The following is a 13,271-nucleotide window of genomic DNA, read 5'->3' on the forward strand; positions in this document are numbered from 1 at the left end:
GGAAGCCACTTAGGACCGAGATGAGGTGAAATTTCTTTACCCAGAGGGCTGTGAATCTTGAGAATTCCCTACCCCAGAGGGCCGTGGAAGCTCAATCATTGAGTATGTTTAAGGTGAAGATTGATAATTTTCTGATTAACAATAACGTAAAGGGTTATGGGGATAGCGTGGGTAAAAGGCATTGAAGTGTTCGATCAGCCTTGATCTTATTGAATGGCAGAGCAGGTTCGGCGGGCTGAATGTTCCTATGCTCCTAGGAGTGAACCTATAGACCATTTGCAGTAATTTAACATTCAAATCTCAAATGCAATACCTTCTGTCCATGGGAAAAACTCTCAACTGGTTCATTCATTAACTTACTCGCGAACTTCCTGTCCTTCGAGTAATTTGAACAAAATGATTGAAGCACATAGTGAGACATCATAGACACAGATTTTAGAGGCAAAGAGAGATAGAGATAATTGGATAGATAGGTATATATTGCCAGGATATTTGGAAGCCAGGTGACACAGATTTAAGATAACTGAGAAAACAGAGGAAAAGCGATTTTTTTTAATGCAGCCAGGTATGATCTAGAGTGAAATACTTGAAAAGATGGTGGAAGCAAATTTAATAGTATCTTTAAAAAAAAGGAACTGAATAAACACGTAAAAAACAAAACTTTGGAGGGCTATGGGGGAAAGAAACAAAAGAGTGGAACTAAATGGATAGTTCTTTCAAAAGAGACAAGGCACAAACACAGTGAACTAAATGGTTTCCATCTATACTGTAAGGTTCTATATATCTACACATAAAATCATATTTGCAATACAATTGTTTGGTTTCCTTTTTAATGTACATAGGTTAGGATATTTAAAAAATTAAAGTATTTACTCAAAAAACCTATTTCAACCTTACAAGTGCAGCACACGGATCAATCTTCTAATGACTAACCTCTTTGTCGGTTTTTAGAATGCTTTCATTACTAGTTGCAGAAGAACTGTTCAGTCCCTGTCCCAGAGGACGGACCACAGCATGAGCCACATCTTTACCAACGTTGCTGGGATAGCTGTGCAGAACGCTCATGTGACCTCTGTCGCTCTGGATGATGAGTTGCAAAGATCGCCACTCAGAATACATGGTGCATTAGTACCACACAGCCCACTCACTTCAACATCTACCTGAAAGACAAGAATCAGACACCATCAACACATGACTTAAGGTTTTAAAAGAAACATTTCAAATCACATCACCCTTTGAACCTGTCACCAAAACAAACCTATATCGGGACTTCCAGCATTTCTACACCTAATACCACTTTACCAAGTAAAACTTTCCAAGATTCTCTTTGGCTAGAGTCCTAACCATTTAGCCAAGTGGAATACCTTTGAAAATATAGGATGGGAGGGTTTACAATTATAATTTGATGACCTGCAAGATTAAAATTCAGAAACAGGAAAAACCCCACTAGGCCTAACAAACTATTCCCTTTGTGATCACAATCACATCTACCTTCTTAACCACTATATCCCTCAATGAATTCTGCTTTCAGGATCTCATCTAATTGGCCCTTGAACCTATTTATACTGTCTGCTTCAGTGGTAACTTACCCCACTGTTATGGCACAGCCGATGGTAAATGCTGAGTTGTTCAAATCCCAAAGGGAAACTTGAAACTTATGACACAACTTGTTTTGCAATTTGTATAAATTTTGAGTTGCTTGCCCTGAATTCAATAGTAATAAGATCACCAAGTCTTATAGGTTTTTTAAAAACTAGATTAAACATTTATTAATAAGAGAAAAAGATTTTAAACACATACATAGATCTACAAATTACTATGGTAACTTCTAAATCCCCTACTTTATTTGACTCCCAGTTACACTTTTGTTAAGGCAACAGTAAGACACAGGTTTTAAAAGACCCAGGCAAAGAAACACGATACCCTGAACCACTCGAATTCAAAGTGAGTTTTTTTAACTTTAGTTCTTTGAAAACAGTAGCTTGAGGCATAGGTGCTGAAGACTTTTCACACTTGTAAGATCTTAAAATGCATACCCTTTCATACAGCCTTCACTCCTTTATACATATTTTCCCCTTTGAATGCAAACTCCCATTGTTTCACTATGTCTTTAGACTTTATTTTCCTGAAATAAAAACCTCTCATAGCACTAAGTTTTACCAGTAATCTTTGGGAAAAATAAACACACTGTTTCTAAACTTCACCTGGTTAGGTGACACATTTCACCGTTCCTCTGAAAACAATCTAGTCTGGTTTATTTAAAAATGCAAATGTCCTTTTACCTTACATTCTCAACTTTCCCCCTGTTTACATCAAAGCCTTCAGACCAGCTGCCTTTAATCCAATTAAGTCTCTCACACACACAGACACATCCTGCTATTACTCTATTTTACAATAAATTCCAATAACATTGAGAATTATTATATCTTCCTGGCACAAGTACAACAGTTTTTGCTAACTTCCCAACACTCTGATGTGCAGCCGAACACAGCTGATGTCTTCACAAGGTACAAACATTCTTAGCTATGCTTCCATAAAACCTCATGTCTTGAATTTCAAGGCATATTCTTATATGCAAATTCTTCATAAACTGGTCAAACCTTAAACCCCAAAACAGCCTAACTGGTTGATACTGATAACAGTGCAGATATTAATGAGATAATTCTGCTCAAGATTCACTGTTGCTAGGTCAAATTCCTGGTATTGTAGAGCACCTTTACTGCACAGTGATTCAGTAAGGCAGCCCACCATCAACTTCAAGGGCAACCAAGGATTAGCAACAAATGCCATCTTGCCAATGTTACCCAAAGAGTAAAATCAAAACTCCCCTGATCTGTGTAGCACAAGTCGAAAACCAAATGCAAAAAATCACAAAGCAGAGCATAATTAGTTTAAAATAGTCAGCCAGCAACATCAAGACACAAAAGAGCAGAGGTGAGTAGTAATGAAGGCCAATGATATAACAAATGAAACACAGATGGGCTTACGGGAAGACGCTAATTATATATTCAAAAACTAACTGGTTCAGAATTAGTTCGAGGTTGTAACTTAAGGTCAACTAAAAGACTAACTTTGAGGGCTATCAAGAGTTTGTAACTGGATCACACTTGGAGCTACCTTCCAGCTATGTACTCCTCATATCTGAATGCCTATTCTCCCTTCCTCTAAACAACCTTCTCAATTGGAAAAAGCAGGTCAAATTCTCTGCTACTGTGATGTACAATATCAGTCAAAATGCTGCGATGTGAAATTTCAAGTGCTGGAAAAGTTTGCTGCTGTTAACCAAAAGTAATGAAGCAAAGGATTTCAAATTCAAATACTTCTCTTGGCTCATCAGCCATTGGACAACCAGTTAATTTTCATCATACAGACTTCTACTTAAACAGTCACTTATTTACACAGCAGAGTCAAATCTACACTGCAGGGAAATGTACTCCACAAAGCTGCTTCATCATCCAAACTAATATTAAAAACCAATCTATTGGTATGCTTACCGAAACATGCTGCAGTTATTGCTCATTATGAGGTTTTAAGGATGGCTGGCTGCAGATAGCCTGGTAACAGATATTTTATCCAGGCCTGGAGCTGATGTGACATCCTGAAATTCCACTTTTGCGATATAATGAATGGGACAAATGGAAAATCAACAACTGACGTGAGCTGAATGGAAGTTCATCATTAATGGGATCTGGACACTAAATATTTTCTCCTGAGCTATATCATTCCAGAGGAAGGTCTAGGGGTAGCACTTCATAATGAAAATACTCCCTCACTTTTATACAAGTTGACAGACTTGCCATAAACATGACATTTTCCTGAAAACAAAATTTCTTCTAGCGTAGAGAAGCTTGAAAAAAAAAGAATCTCAGCCTCACAACAGTCAATTATAGGGAATGTTCCTGTATGGTCCCACTGACAAAGTCAGGCAAGACTTCAAGCAAAAACAGAATTACCTGGAAAAACTCAGCAGGTCTGGCAGCATCGGTGGAGAAGAAAAGAGTTGACGTTTCGAGTCCTCATGACCCTTCGGCAGAACTGAAGTATAGTTAGGACAGAGGTGAAATATAAGCTGGTTTAAGGTGGGGGGCGGGGGGAGAGAGAAGTTGAGGTTGGGGTGGTTGTGGGGATAAGCAAGCAGTGATAGGAGCAGAGAATCAAAAGATGTCACAGACAAAAGGATCAAAGAGGTGTCGAAGGTGGTGATATTATCTAAGAAAAGTGCTAATTAAGAATGGATGGCAGGACACTCAAGGTACAGCTCTAGTTTATTTAAAAATAATGGAAATAGGTGGGAAAAGAAGAATCTATATAAATTATTGAAAAAAAAAGGGAGGGGGAAGAAACGGGGTGGGGATGGGGAGTTTAAGATCTAAAGTTGTTGAATTCAATATTAATTCAACAACTTTAGATCTTAAACTCCCCCTCCCCCCATTTCTTCCCCCTCCCTTTTTTTCCCCAATAATTTATATAGATTCTTCTTTTCCCACCTATTTCCATTATTTTTAAATCTATACCTGTAATGCCCTGTCAGTCTTTCCACCCCACCCCCACTAGAGCTGTACCTTGAGTATCCTGCCATCCATTCTTAATTAGCACTTTTCTTAGATAATATCACCACCTTCAACACCTCTTTGATCCTTTTGTCTGTGACATCTTTTGATTCTCTGCTCCTATCACTGCTTGCTTATCCCCACAACCACCCCACCCTCAACTTCTCTCTCCCCCCGCCCCCCACCTTAAACCAGCTTATATTTCACCTCTGTCCTAACTATACTTCAGTTCTGCCGAAGGGTCATGAGGACTCGAAACGTCAACTGTTTTCTTCTCCACCGATGCTGCCAGACCTGCTGAGTTTTGCCAGGTAATTCTGTTTTTGTTTTGGATTTCCAGCATCCGCAGTAGCTTTTAGCTTTTTGTTTTTAAGACTTCAAGCATGCCAGCATACTGGTCCAGAGTCATTAAGCCCAGAAGGCAAAATGAGGGGCGTCTATCATGTTTTTCATTTAATCATAGGATGTGGGATTTGCTGGCTGGGCCAGCATCTATTGCTCATCCCTAGTTGCCTTTGAGAAGGTGGTGGTGAGCTGTCTTCTTGAACCGCTGCAGTCCATGTGGTGTAGGTACACCCACAGTGCTGTTAGGGAGGGAGTTCCAGGATTTTGATCCAGCGACAGTGAAGGAATGGTGATATATTTCCAAGTCAGGGTGGTGAGTGACTTGGAGGGGAACTTGCAGTTGGTGGTGTTCCCATCTATCTGCTGCCCATGTCCTTCTGGATGGCAGTGGTCGTAGGTTTAGAAGGTGCTAAGGAGCCTTGGTGAATTCCTGCAGTGCATCTTGTAGATGGTACACACCGCTCCTAATGTACAGCGGTGGTGGAGGGAGTGAATGTTTGTGGATGTGGTGCCAATCAAGCGCTCTGCTTTGTCCTGGATGGTGTCAAGCTTCTTGTGTGTTGTGGGAATTGCACTATTCCATCATACTCCTGACTTGTGCCTTGTAGATGGTGAACAGGCTTTGGGGAGTCAGGAGATGAGTTACACGTCGCAGGATTCCTAGCCTCTGACCTGCTCTTGTAGCCACAGTATTTATATGGCTAGTCCAGTTCAGTTTCTGGTCAATGGTAAACCCCAGGCTGTTGATAGTGGGGGATTCAGTGATGGTAATGCCATTGAACATCAAGGGGCGATGGTTAGATTCTCTCTTGTTAGAGATGGTCATTGTTTGGCACGTGTGACATGAATGTTACTTGCCACTTGTCAGCCCAAGCCTGGATATTGTCCAGGTCTTGCTGAATTTGGACATGGACTGCTTCAGTATCTGAGGAGGTGCGAATGGTGTTGAATGTTGTGCAATCAGTGAAAATCCCCACTTCTGACCTTATGGTGGAAGGAAGGTCATTGATGAAGCAGCTGAAGGTGTTTGGGCTGAGGACACTACCCAGAGGAACACCTGCAGTAATGTCCTGTTGGTGAGACTGACCTCCAACAACCACAACCATCTTCCTTTGTGCTAGGTATGATTCCAACCAGCGGAGAGAATTCTCCCCCTCCCCACCAACCCGATTCCCATGGACTCCAGTTTTGCTAGGGCTCCTTGATGCCACACTTAGTCAAATGCGGCCTTGATGTCAAGGGCAGTCACTCTCACCTCGCCTCAGGAGTTCAGCTCTTGTCCATGTTTGAACCAAGGCTGTAATGAGGTCAGGGGCTGAATGGTCCTGGCGGAACCCAAACTGGACGTCAGTGAACAGGTTATTGCTAAGCAAGTGCTGTTTGATAGCACTGTTGATGACCTCTTCCATCACTTCAAGATTAGACTGATGGGGCGGTAATTGGTCAGGGTGGATTAGTCGGGTTGGACATACCTGGGCAATTTTCCATATAGCCGGACAGGTGCCAGAGTTGGAACAGCTTGGCTAGGGGTAATGCAAGTTCTGGAGCACAAGTCTTTGTACTATTGCCAGAATATTGTCAGGGCTCATAGCCTTTGCAGTATCCAGTGCCTTCAGCCATTTCTTGATGTCATGTGAAGTGAATTGAGTTGGTTGAAGACTGGCATCTGTGATGCTGGGGACCTCCGGAGGAGGTTGAGATGGATCATCCACTCAGCACTTCTGGCTGAAGATTTTAACAAGTGCTTCAGCCTTATCTTTTGCACTGATGTGCTGGGCTTCCCCATCATTGAGGATGGGGATATTTATGGAGGCTCCTCCTCCAGTGAGTTGTTACAATTGTGCACAACCATTCACGACTGGATGTGGGAGGACTTCAGAGCTTAGATCTGACCCGTTGGTTGTGGGATCACTTAGCTCTGTCTATCATTTGCTGCTCATGCTGTTTGGCATGCAAGTATTCCTGTGTTATAGCTTCACCAGGATGACACCTCATTTTTAGGTATGCCTGGTGCTGTTCCTGGCATGCCCTCCTGCACTCTTCATTGAACCAGGGTTGACCCCTGGCTTGATGGTAATGGTAGAGTGGGGGATATGCCGGGCCATGAGGTTACAGATTGTGTTCAAGTACAATTCTGCTGCTGTTGATGGCCCACAGCGCCTCATCGATGCCCAGTCTTGAGTTACTAGATCTGTTTGAAATCTGTCCCATTTAACACGGTAGTAGTCTCACACAACATGATACATCCTCAATGTGAAGGCAAGACTTGTCTCCACAACGACTGTGCAGTGGTCACTCCTACCGATACTACTGATATTAAAAATGGATAAAACTTTGTATGCTGACAACAACTAACTCTACCTCTCCACCACCTGTCTTGACATCCGTTTCATCAGACTGCTTATGCTATACCGAGTCCTGGAGGAGGTGCTGGTCCCTCCAGATAAATATTGGGAAGTTCAAAGCTATTGTCTTTGGCCCCTGCTAAAAGTTCCGAGCTCTTGCCACTGATTTCATCCCTCTCCCTAGTCACTGTCTTAGGGTGAACATAAAAAATAGGAACAGGAGGAGACCATTCAGCCCCTAGGGCCTGCTCCACCATTCAATAAGGTCACGGACGATCATCTTGTGTTTCGATTTCCACATTCCCATCTAACCCTGATAACCTTTGATTCCCTTGTCTAACAAGAATCTATCTACCTCTGCCTTAAAAATATTCAATGACCCCGTCTCCACCACCTTCTGAGGCAGAGAGTTCTAAAGTCGGACAACCCTCAGAGAGAAAAAAATTCTCCTCATCTCTGTCCTAAAAGGGCGACCCCTAATTTTAAAACAGTGAACCAGACCGTTTACAACCTTGGTGTCCTATTTTACCCCTAGCTGAACTTCTGACCACGTGTCCTCTATTATAAAGATTGTGCACTTCCACCTCATTCCTTCTGATACAGAAACTCTCAGCTATGCCTTTGTAACCTCCTGACTCAACCATTCCTATGATTTCCAGGCTGCCCTCAAAACTTTCACCTTATCTAAACTCTGCTGTCCCTATCTTAATCGTACCAAGTCCCAGTTGCCCATCACCATTGGGTTTGTTGACCTACGTTGGCTTTCAGTCCCCAAGCGCCATAAGCTTAAAATTTATATGCCTTCAGGGTCTTGCCCCTCCCCATCTCTAATCATCTGTAGCTTTCCAATCCTCCAAGAGCTAGGCATTCTCCAACTCTCCCCTCTTGCACATTCCTCATTCCTTTGGCCCCACCACTGTCGGCCAGGCAGGCTTCAATTTCTAGACTGCCCTCCTTTAACCTCTCCAATTCCTTTTCCTGCTTCGTAAAACGCAACTCTTTTACCAAGCTTTTAGTCACCACAACGTCCCCTTTTTTGGCTTGACATCAAGTTTTGTCTGATTACATTTCTGTGAAGTATTTAGAGGATATTTTTTGTGTGTTAAAGGCACTATATAAATTCATGTTAATTTAAAAATACTGCACAGCCCAATGTCCTCTACCACCGAGAATGACTTGATCAGCAATATTGGAACCATTACCTCAACAGAAGAGATTTCATTGCAGGACAATGGTGTGAATGGTGGGTCCCAAAGGCTGCGGGGAAGTTAATAAGAGAAAAGTAACATGGTCAGAGCCACTTCTCATTTTGGTTTAGGCCATTTTGATGCTGTAAGTGGGGGGAGACAGAACCCAATTGAGGGATTCAAACATGAGCTTATGGGAGAGATGGACACAGATCTTGGAGGGGATGATCAAATATTTTGGGGAGGAACAGGAAGTTGGAATGGTGGGAGCACAGAGGTGTTGACTTTAGAGTCATGATGGTAGTTTTGAAAAAGGGGATAATGTTTGAGGAGATTGAACCATTTACAATGTCAGTTAGTATGGAAGTCAAGAAGGGGAACTGGGTGGTAGCAATTAAAGGGAGTTAAATTGAGGGAGCACAAAATCAGATGTTATGAGGAGAGAACCCAAGAGAAACTAGATGGAAAATTGAGGTTCAGAGCTAGGTCAGGTTATGAGTTTAAGTTTGAAATCAGATTTCCAAGCTCTGTTCTGTAAAGTTGATTTCAAGTCTAAACTCAGTGATAAAGTGGTACTAGCTGGCAATTTATATGGTGGCATAACATTATGAAGCATTCACATGCTGTAGCTTAATTTGGCAGGAAACAGGTTTGCAGCATTGTAATCCTCCAAATGTCAATGAACTGAATGTATCCATGCATCCCTGGGGAGCAATCAGGTACAGCCCTAGCATTTCAACACAAGGAGACCCCAAGGAGAGCACTCTTTGAGGAGATCTGGGTGCAGGTCACTTCACTCATTGTATGTGCTGGCTATAATGCCTAGGAGAAAAGAAAATACTTTTTATAAGGAAACCCATCTGGGGTTAGCTTGAAGTGCCTTCAGCAAAAAAAGGTTCCCCTCAATTGACGAGTTTGAGACCAGACTCGTGTCCATTTGACATCATAATTTGCAGTTTTATACATTCCAATTAAAAACTCAAATCTCTAAAATCCATGATATCATTCAACTAAATATATTGTTGAAGAAAAATAGTTTATTACTGAAAAAAAGACATACTATCAAAGCTTTTCATCTTGCACTCATCAGGAGAGCTTGCAAGAAATTACTAATTGTAATAGGTTAACAACAATTTATACTGCACAAGAGTGCTGATTGGTTGGCAAGTGGACTCTAATTGGTGAAGGCATTGCCATGGAGAATGCAGCATGGGACAGTTAACTGCCCAGCTCTGTTCAAATTCAAACCAGGCAGGTCAACTCTGATTGGTCAAGGTAAAGCGCTAATCAATGAACGAGGGAATTACTGTTCCCCAAGCTTCTGTTTAGTTGAAAAAGGCGCAATGTGTGGACACATTCCTCTTGTCTGCAAAGCATAGGACTGAGAGAGAATATATGTGGCTTCTAGCATGTGTAAGTGAGCCACACAGAGCCCGAGTGATGATCTTAAATTGGTTTTCGATGTGATTTTTAGCACAATCAGGATTGTTTAGCAGACAACCTGGCATCACACCGGCACTGAAATTTATACACCACATTGCTCATTTGTGAGATACACAGAACATCTTTTTTTGGCTTGACAGCAGCATCCTATTAGTGGTGAATACCACTTGTGTTGATACTGCATGATAACAGCACGCAATGGCTAGCTTCACCTGCTGCTCAAATTTGAGACACCTTAGCCTTCCAGGGTAATTGGAGATAGAGTGGGCACTTTTCAGGACTGAAAGTGACTGCCTTAGGCCCATTCATGAGTTTGCGTGATATACAGTGAGCCATTAGGGTAGCCATTATCCTGTAGGATGCCTTTGATGTGCCCTATTTCAGCATCAAGCTTGCACAGTGAGCAAATGGCTTGGGCTCTATTTACGAAGTTGCTGATAAGGCCAATCTTATAGCGTGAGGAACTGTAGGAATTTACTGACCAGTAAAGGTGAGCCTGCAGTAGACCACAGTAGAGAACCCATTGGAAGATTTCTCTACTAGCAAGTTGAGGAAAGGGAGCTTGTTTGACTGCTCCACTTCAAAAGGCGAATTATAGCACAAGATGAAGCCCATTAAGATGTCTAAGGAAGTTCTTACCACTTGATTTATTGGCAACTATCTTGTTTCTATGGCCCCTAGTTTTGGTCTCCTTCACAAGTGGTAACATTCTTACCAAATGGTGGAACATGGTCCTGTTCCTAATTTGTATTTTCATATCTTGTTGCCTGACTACCTATCGAACTTCTTCAGAAGTTTGAAGACTTCTATCATGTCACCCCTCAGTCTTCTCTTTTCTAGAGAAAACAGCCCAGCTTGTTCAATCTTTCCTACCAATTTCTCAGTTCTGGTATCATTCTCATGAATGTTATTTTGTACAATCTCCAGTCCCTCTATATCCTGTAATATGTAGGCCAGGACTTTTTAAAAAATTTATTTGTTCACAGGATGAAGCCATTGATGGCTAGGCCAGCATTTATTACCCATCTCTAATTGCCATCCACATTATTTAGGTATACCCACAGTGCTGTTAGGAAGGGAGTTCCAGGATTTTGATCAATGATATTAAAGAAACTGTGATATAATACCAAGTCAGGATGGTGTGTGCCTTGGAGGGGAACTTGCAGTTGGTGGTGTTCCCATGTATCTGCTGCCCGCGTCCTCTAGGTGGTTGAGGTCGCTGTCAAAGGAGCCTTGGTGAGTTGCTGCAGTGCATTTTGTAAATAGTACACATGGCTACCAATGTGAGTCGGTGCTGGAGGAAGTGGATGTTTAAGGTGGTGGATGGGGTGCCAAACGGTCTGCTTTGTCCTGAATGCTGCCAAGCTTCTCGAATGTTGTTGGAGTTGCACTTCTTATGATCCCAGCTGAGGTTATCACTGGACAAGCTTGATCCCAGGGTGGAACCCAGCTTGATAGATCCCAACTTTTATTTGTTTGTTTAGCTACGTGAAGAGTTTCTACTGAACAGAGTCACTGGAGTCAGCTAATGGGCATTTAACAGATGAATAAAACATTTAAGAAAAAAATGAACTATATCACAATACTCCTTCACCCACAGCTATACCTTTACAGTTATATACAGATTTTGTAAGGTTAACACAAGTTACAAAAGCTATCTTATACTCTTTTGTTCACAGCAAGTGCAAAGGCTATGGGCCCTGACAATATTTCGGCAACAGTACTGAAGGCTTGTGCTCCAGAACTTGCTGCTTCCTTAGGCAAACTGTTCCAGTACAGCTACACTGAAATCTATCCGACTATATGGAATACTGCCTAGGTATGTCCTGTCCATAAAAAACAGGGCAAATCCAATCCGGCCAATTACCACCCCATCAGTCTACTCTTGATCATCAGCAAAGTGTTGGAAGGCATGGTCGACAGCGGCATTTGCTCAGCAATAACCTGCTCACTGATACTCAGTTTGGTTCTGCCAGGGTCACTCAGCTCCTGACCTCATCACGGCCTCGGTCCAAACATGGACAAAAGAGCTGAACTCCAGAGATGAGGCGAGAGTGACTGCACTTGACATCAAGGCAGCATTTGACCGAGTGTGACATCAAGGAGACCTAGCAAAACTGGAGTCAATGGGAATCAGGGGGAAAATTCTCCACTGGTTGGAGTCATACCTAACACAAAGGAAGATGGTTGTTGGAGGTCAATCATCTCAGCTCCAGGACATCACTGCAGGAGTTCCTCAGGGTAGTGTTCTAGTCCCAACCATCTTCAGCTGCTTCATCAATGACCTTCCTTCCATCATAAGGTCAGAAGTGGGAATGTTCACAGATGAACATGTGTCTACTGACCTTTCTGCCGCTGTAAACAGTTTCTCTTTATTTATTCTACTAAATCATTCCTGACGTTGAGCACCTCTTAAATCTTGGCTGAACCTTTTTTGTTCAAACAACAATATTCCCAGCTTCTTCACCTAACTGAAGCCCCCCATCTCTGATACCATTCTCGTGAATATCTACGGCACCCTCTCCAAGGCTTTGATGTTCTTCCTAAAGTGTGGTGTCCAGAACTGAACATGTTACTCCAGCTGAGGCCTAACCAGTGCTTTATAAAGGTTTGGCACTATCTTTATTTTCATATTTTTAGGTTTTTGTAAAGAAAGTCAATGATAACCGTCTGCCTTTTTAACAGCCTCCTGGCTTGCCCTGCTGCCGTCAAACGTTCAGCACCATTCACAACTCCTCAGATATTGAAGCAGTCCATGTCCAAATTCAGCAAGGCCTGGACAATATGCAGGCTTGGGCTGACAAGTGGCAAGTAACATTCACGCCACACAAGTGCCAGACAATGATCATCTCCAACAAGAGAGAATCTAACCATCGCCCCTTGATGTTCAATGGCATTACCATCACTGAATACCCCACTTTAAAAACATCCTGGGAGTTACCTTTGACCTGAAACTGAACTGGACTAGCCATATAAATACTGTGGCTACAAGAGCAGGTCATAGGCTGGGAATCCTGCAACAAGTAACTCACCTCCTGACTCCCCAAAGCCTGTCCATCATCTGCAAGGCACGAGTCAGGAGTGTGTTGGAATACTCCCCCACTTGCCTGGATGAGTGCAGCTCCAACAACACAAGAAGTTTGACACCATCCAGGACAAAGCAGCCGCTTGATTGGCAGCCCTTCCACGAACATCCACTCCCTCTACCACCGACGCACTTGTGGCAGCAGTGTGTACCATCTATAAGATGCACTGCAGAAACTCACCAAGCCTCCTTTGACAGCACCTCCCAAACCTGTGACCACTACCATCTACCTGGAAGCTCCCCTCCAAGCCACTCACCATCCTAACTTGGAAATATATCACTGTTCCTTCATTGTCACTGGGTCAAACTCCAGGAA

General features: G+C 42.6%; 1 protein-coding gene across 6 annotated transcripts in view; it reads right to left on the bottom strand.

Moving 5' to 3' along the window:
• The window catches only part of ralgapb (Ral GTPase activating protein non-catalytic subunit beta), a 154,822-nt gene that overhangs the window by 129,555 nt on the left and 11,996 nt on the right, over positions 1–13,271 (bottom strand). For 5 of the 6 annotated variants that reach the window (XM_078554820.1, XM_078554819.1, XM_078554818.1 and 2 more), the window contains exon 2: positions 934–1,160. In XM_078554820.1, the coding sequence (XP_078410946.1) occupies positions 934–1,119 (186 nt within the window). In that variant the 5' untranslated portion in view covers positions 1,120–1,160. Of the gene's footprint in view, positions 1–933; positions 1,161–8,442; positions 8,464–13,271 lie in introns of those variants that run through there. The other variant, XM_078554817.1, reaches the window with a different exon arrangement.

The sequence above is a fragment of the Cetorhinus maximus genome, chromosome 13 (assembly GCF_964194155.1).
Source record: "Cetorhinus maximus chromosome 13, sCetMax3.hap1.1, whole genome shotgun sequence".
Classification (NCBI taxonomy): Eukaryota; Metazoa; Chordata; class Chondrichthyes; order Lamniformes; family Cetorhinidae; genus Cetorhinus; species Cetorhinus maximus.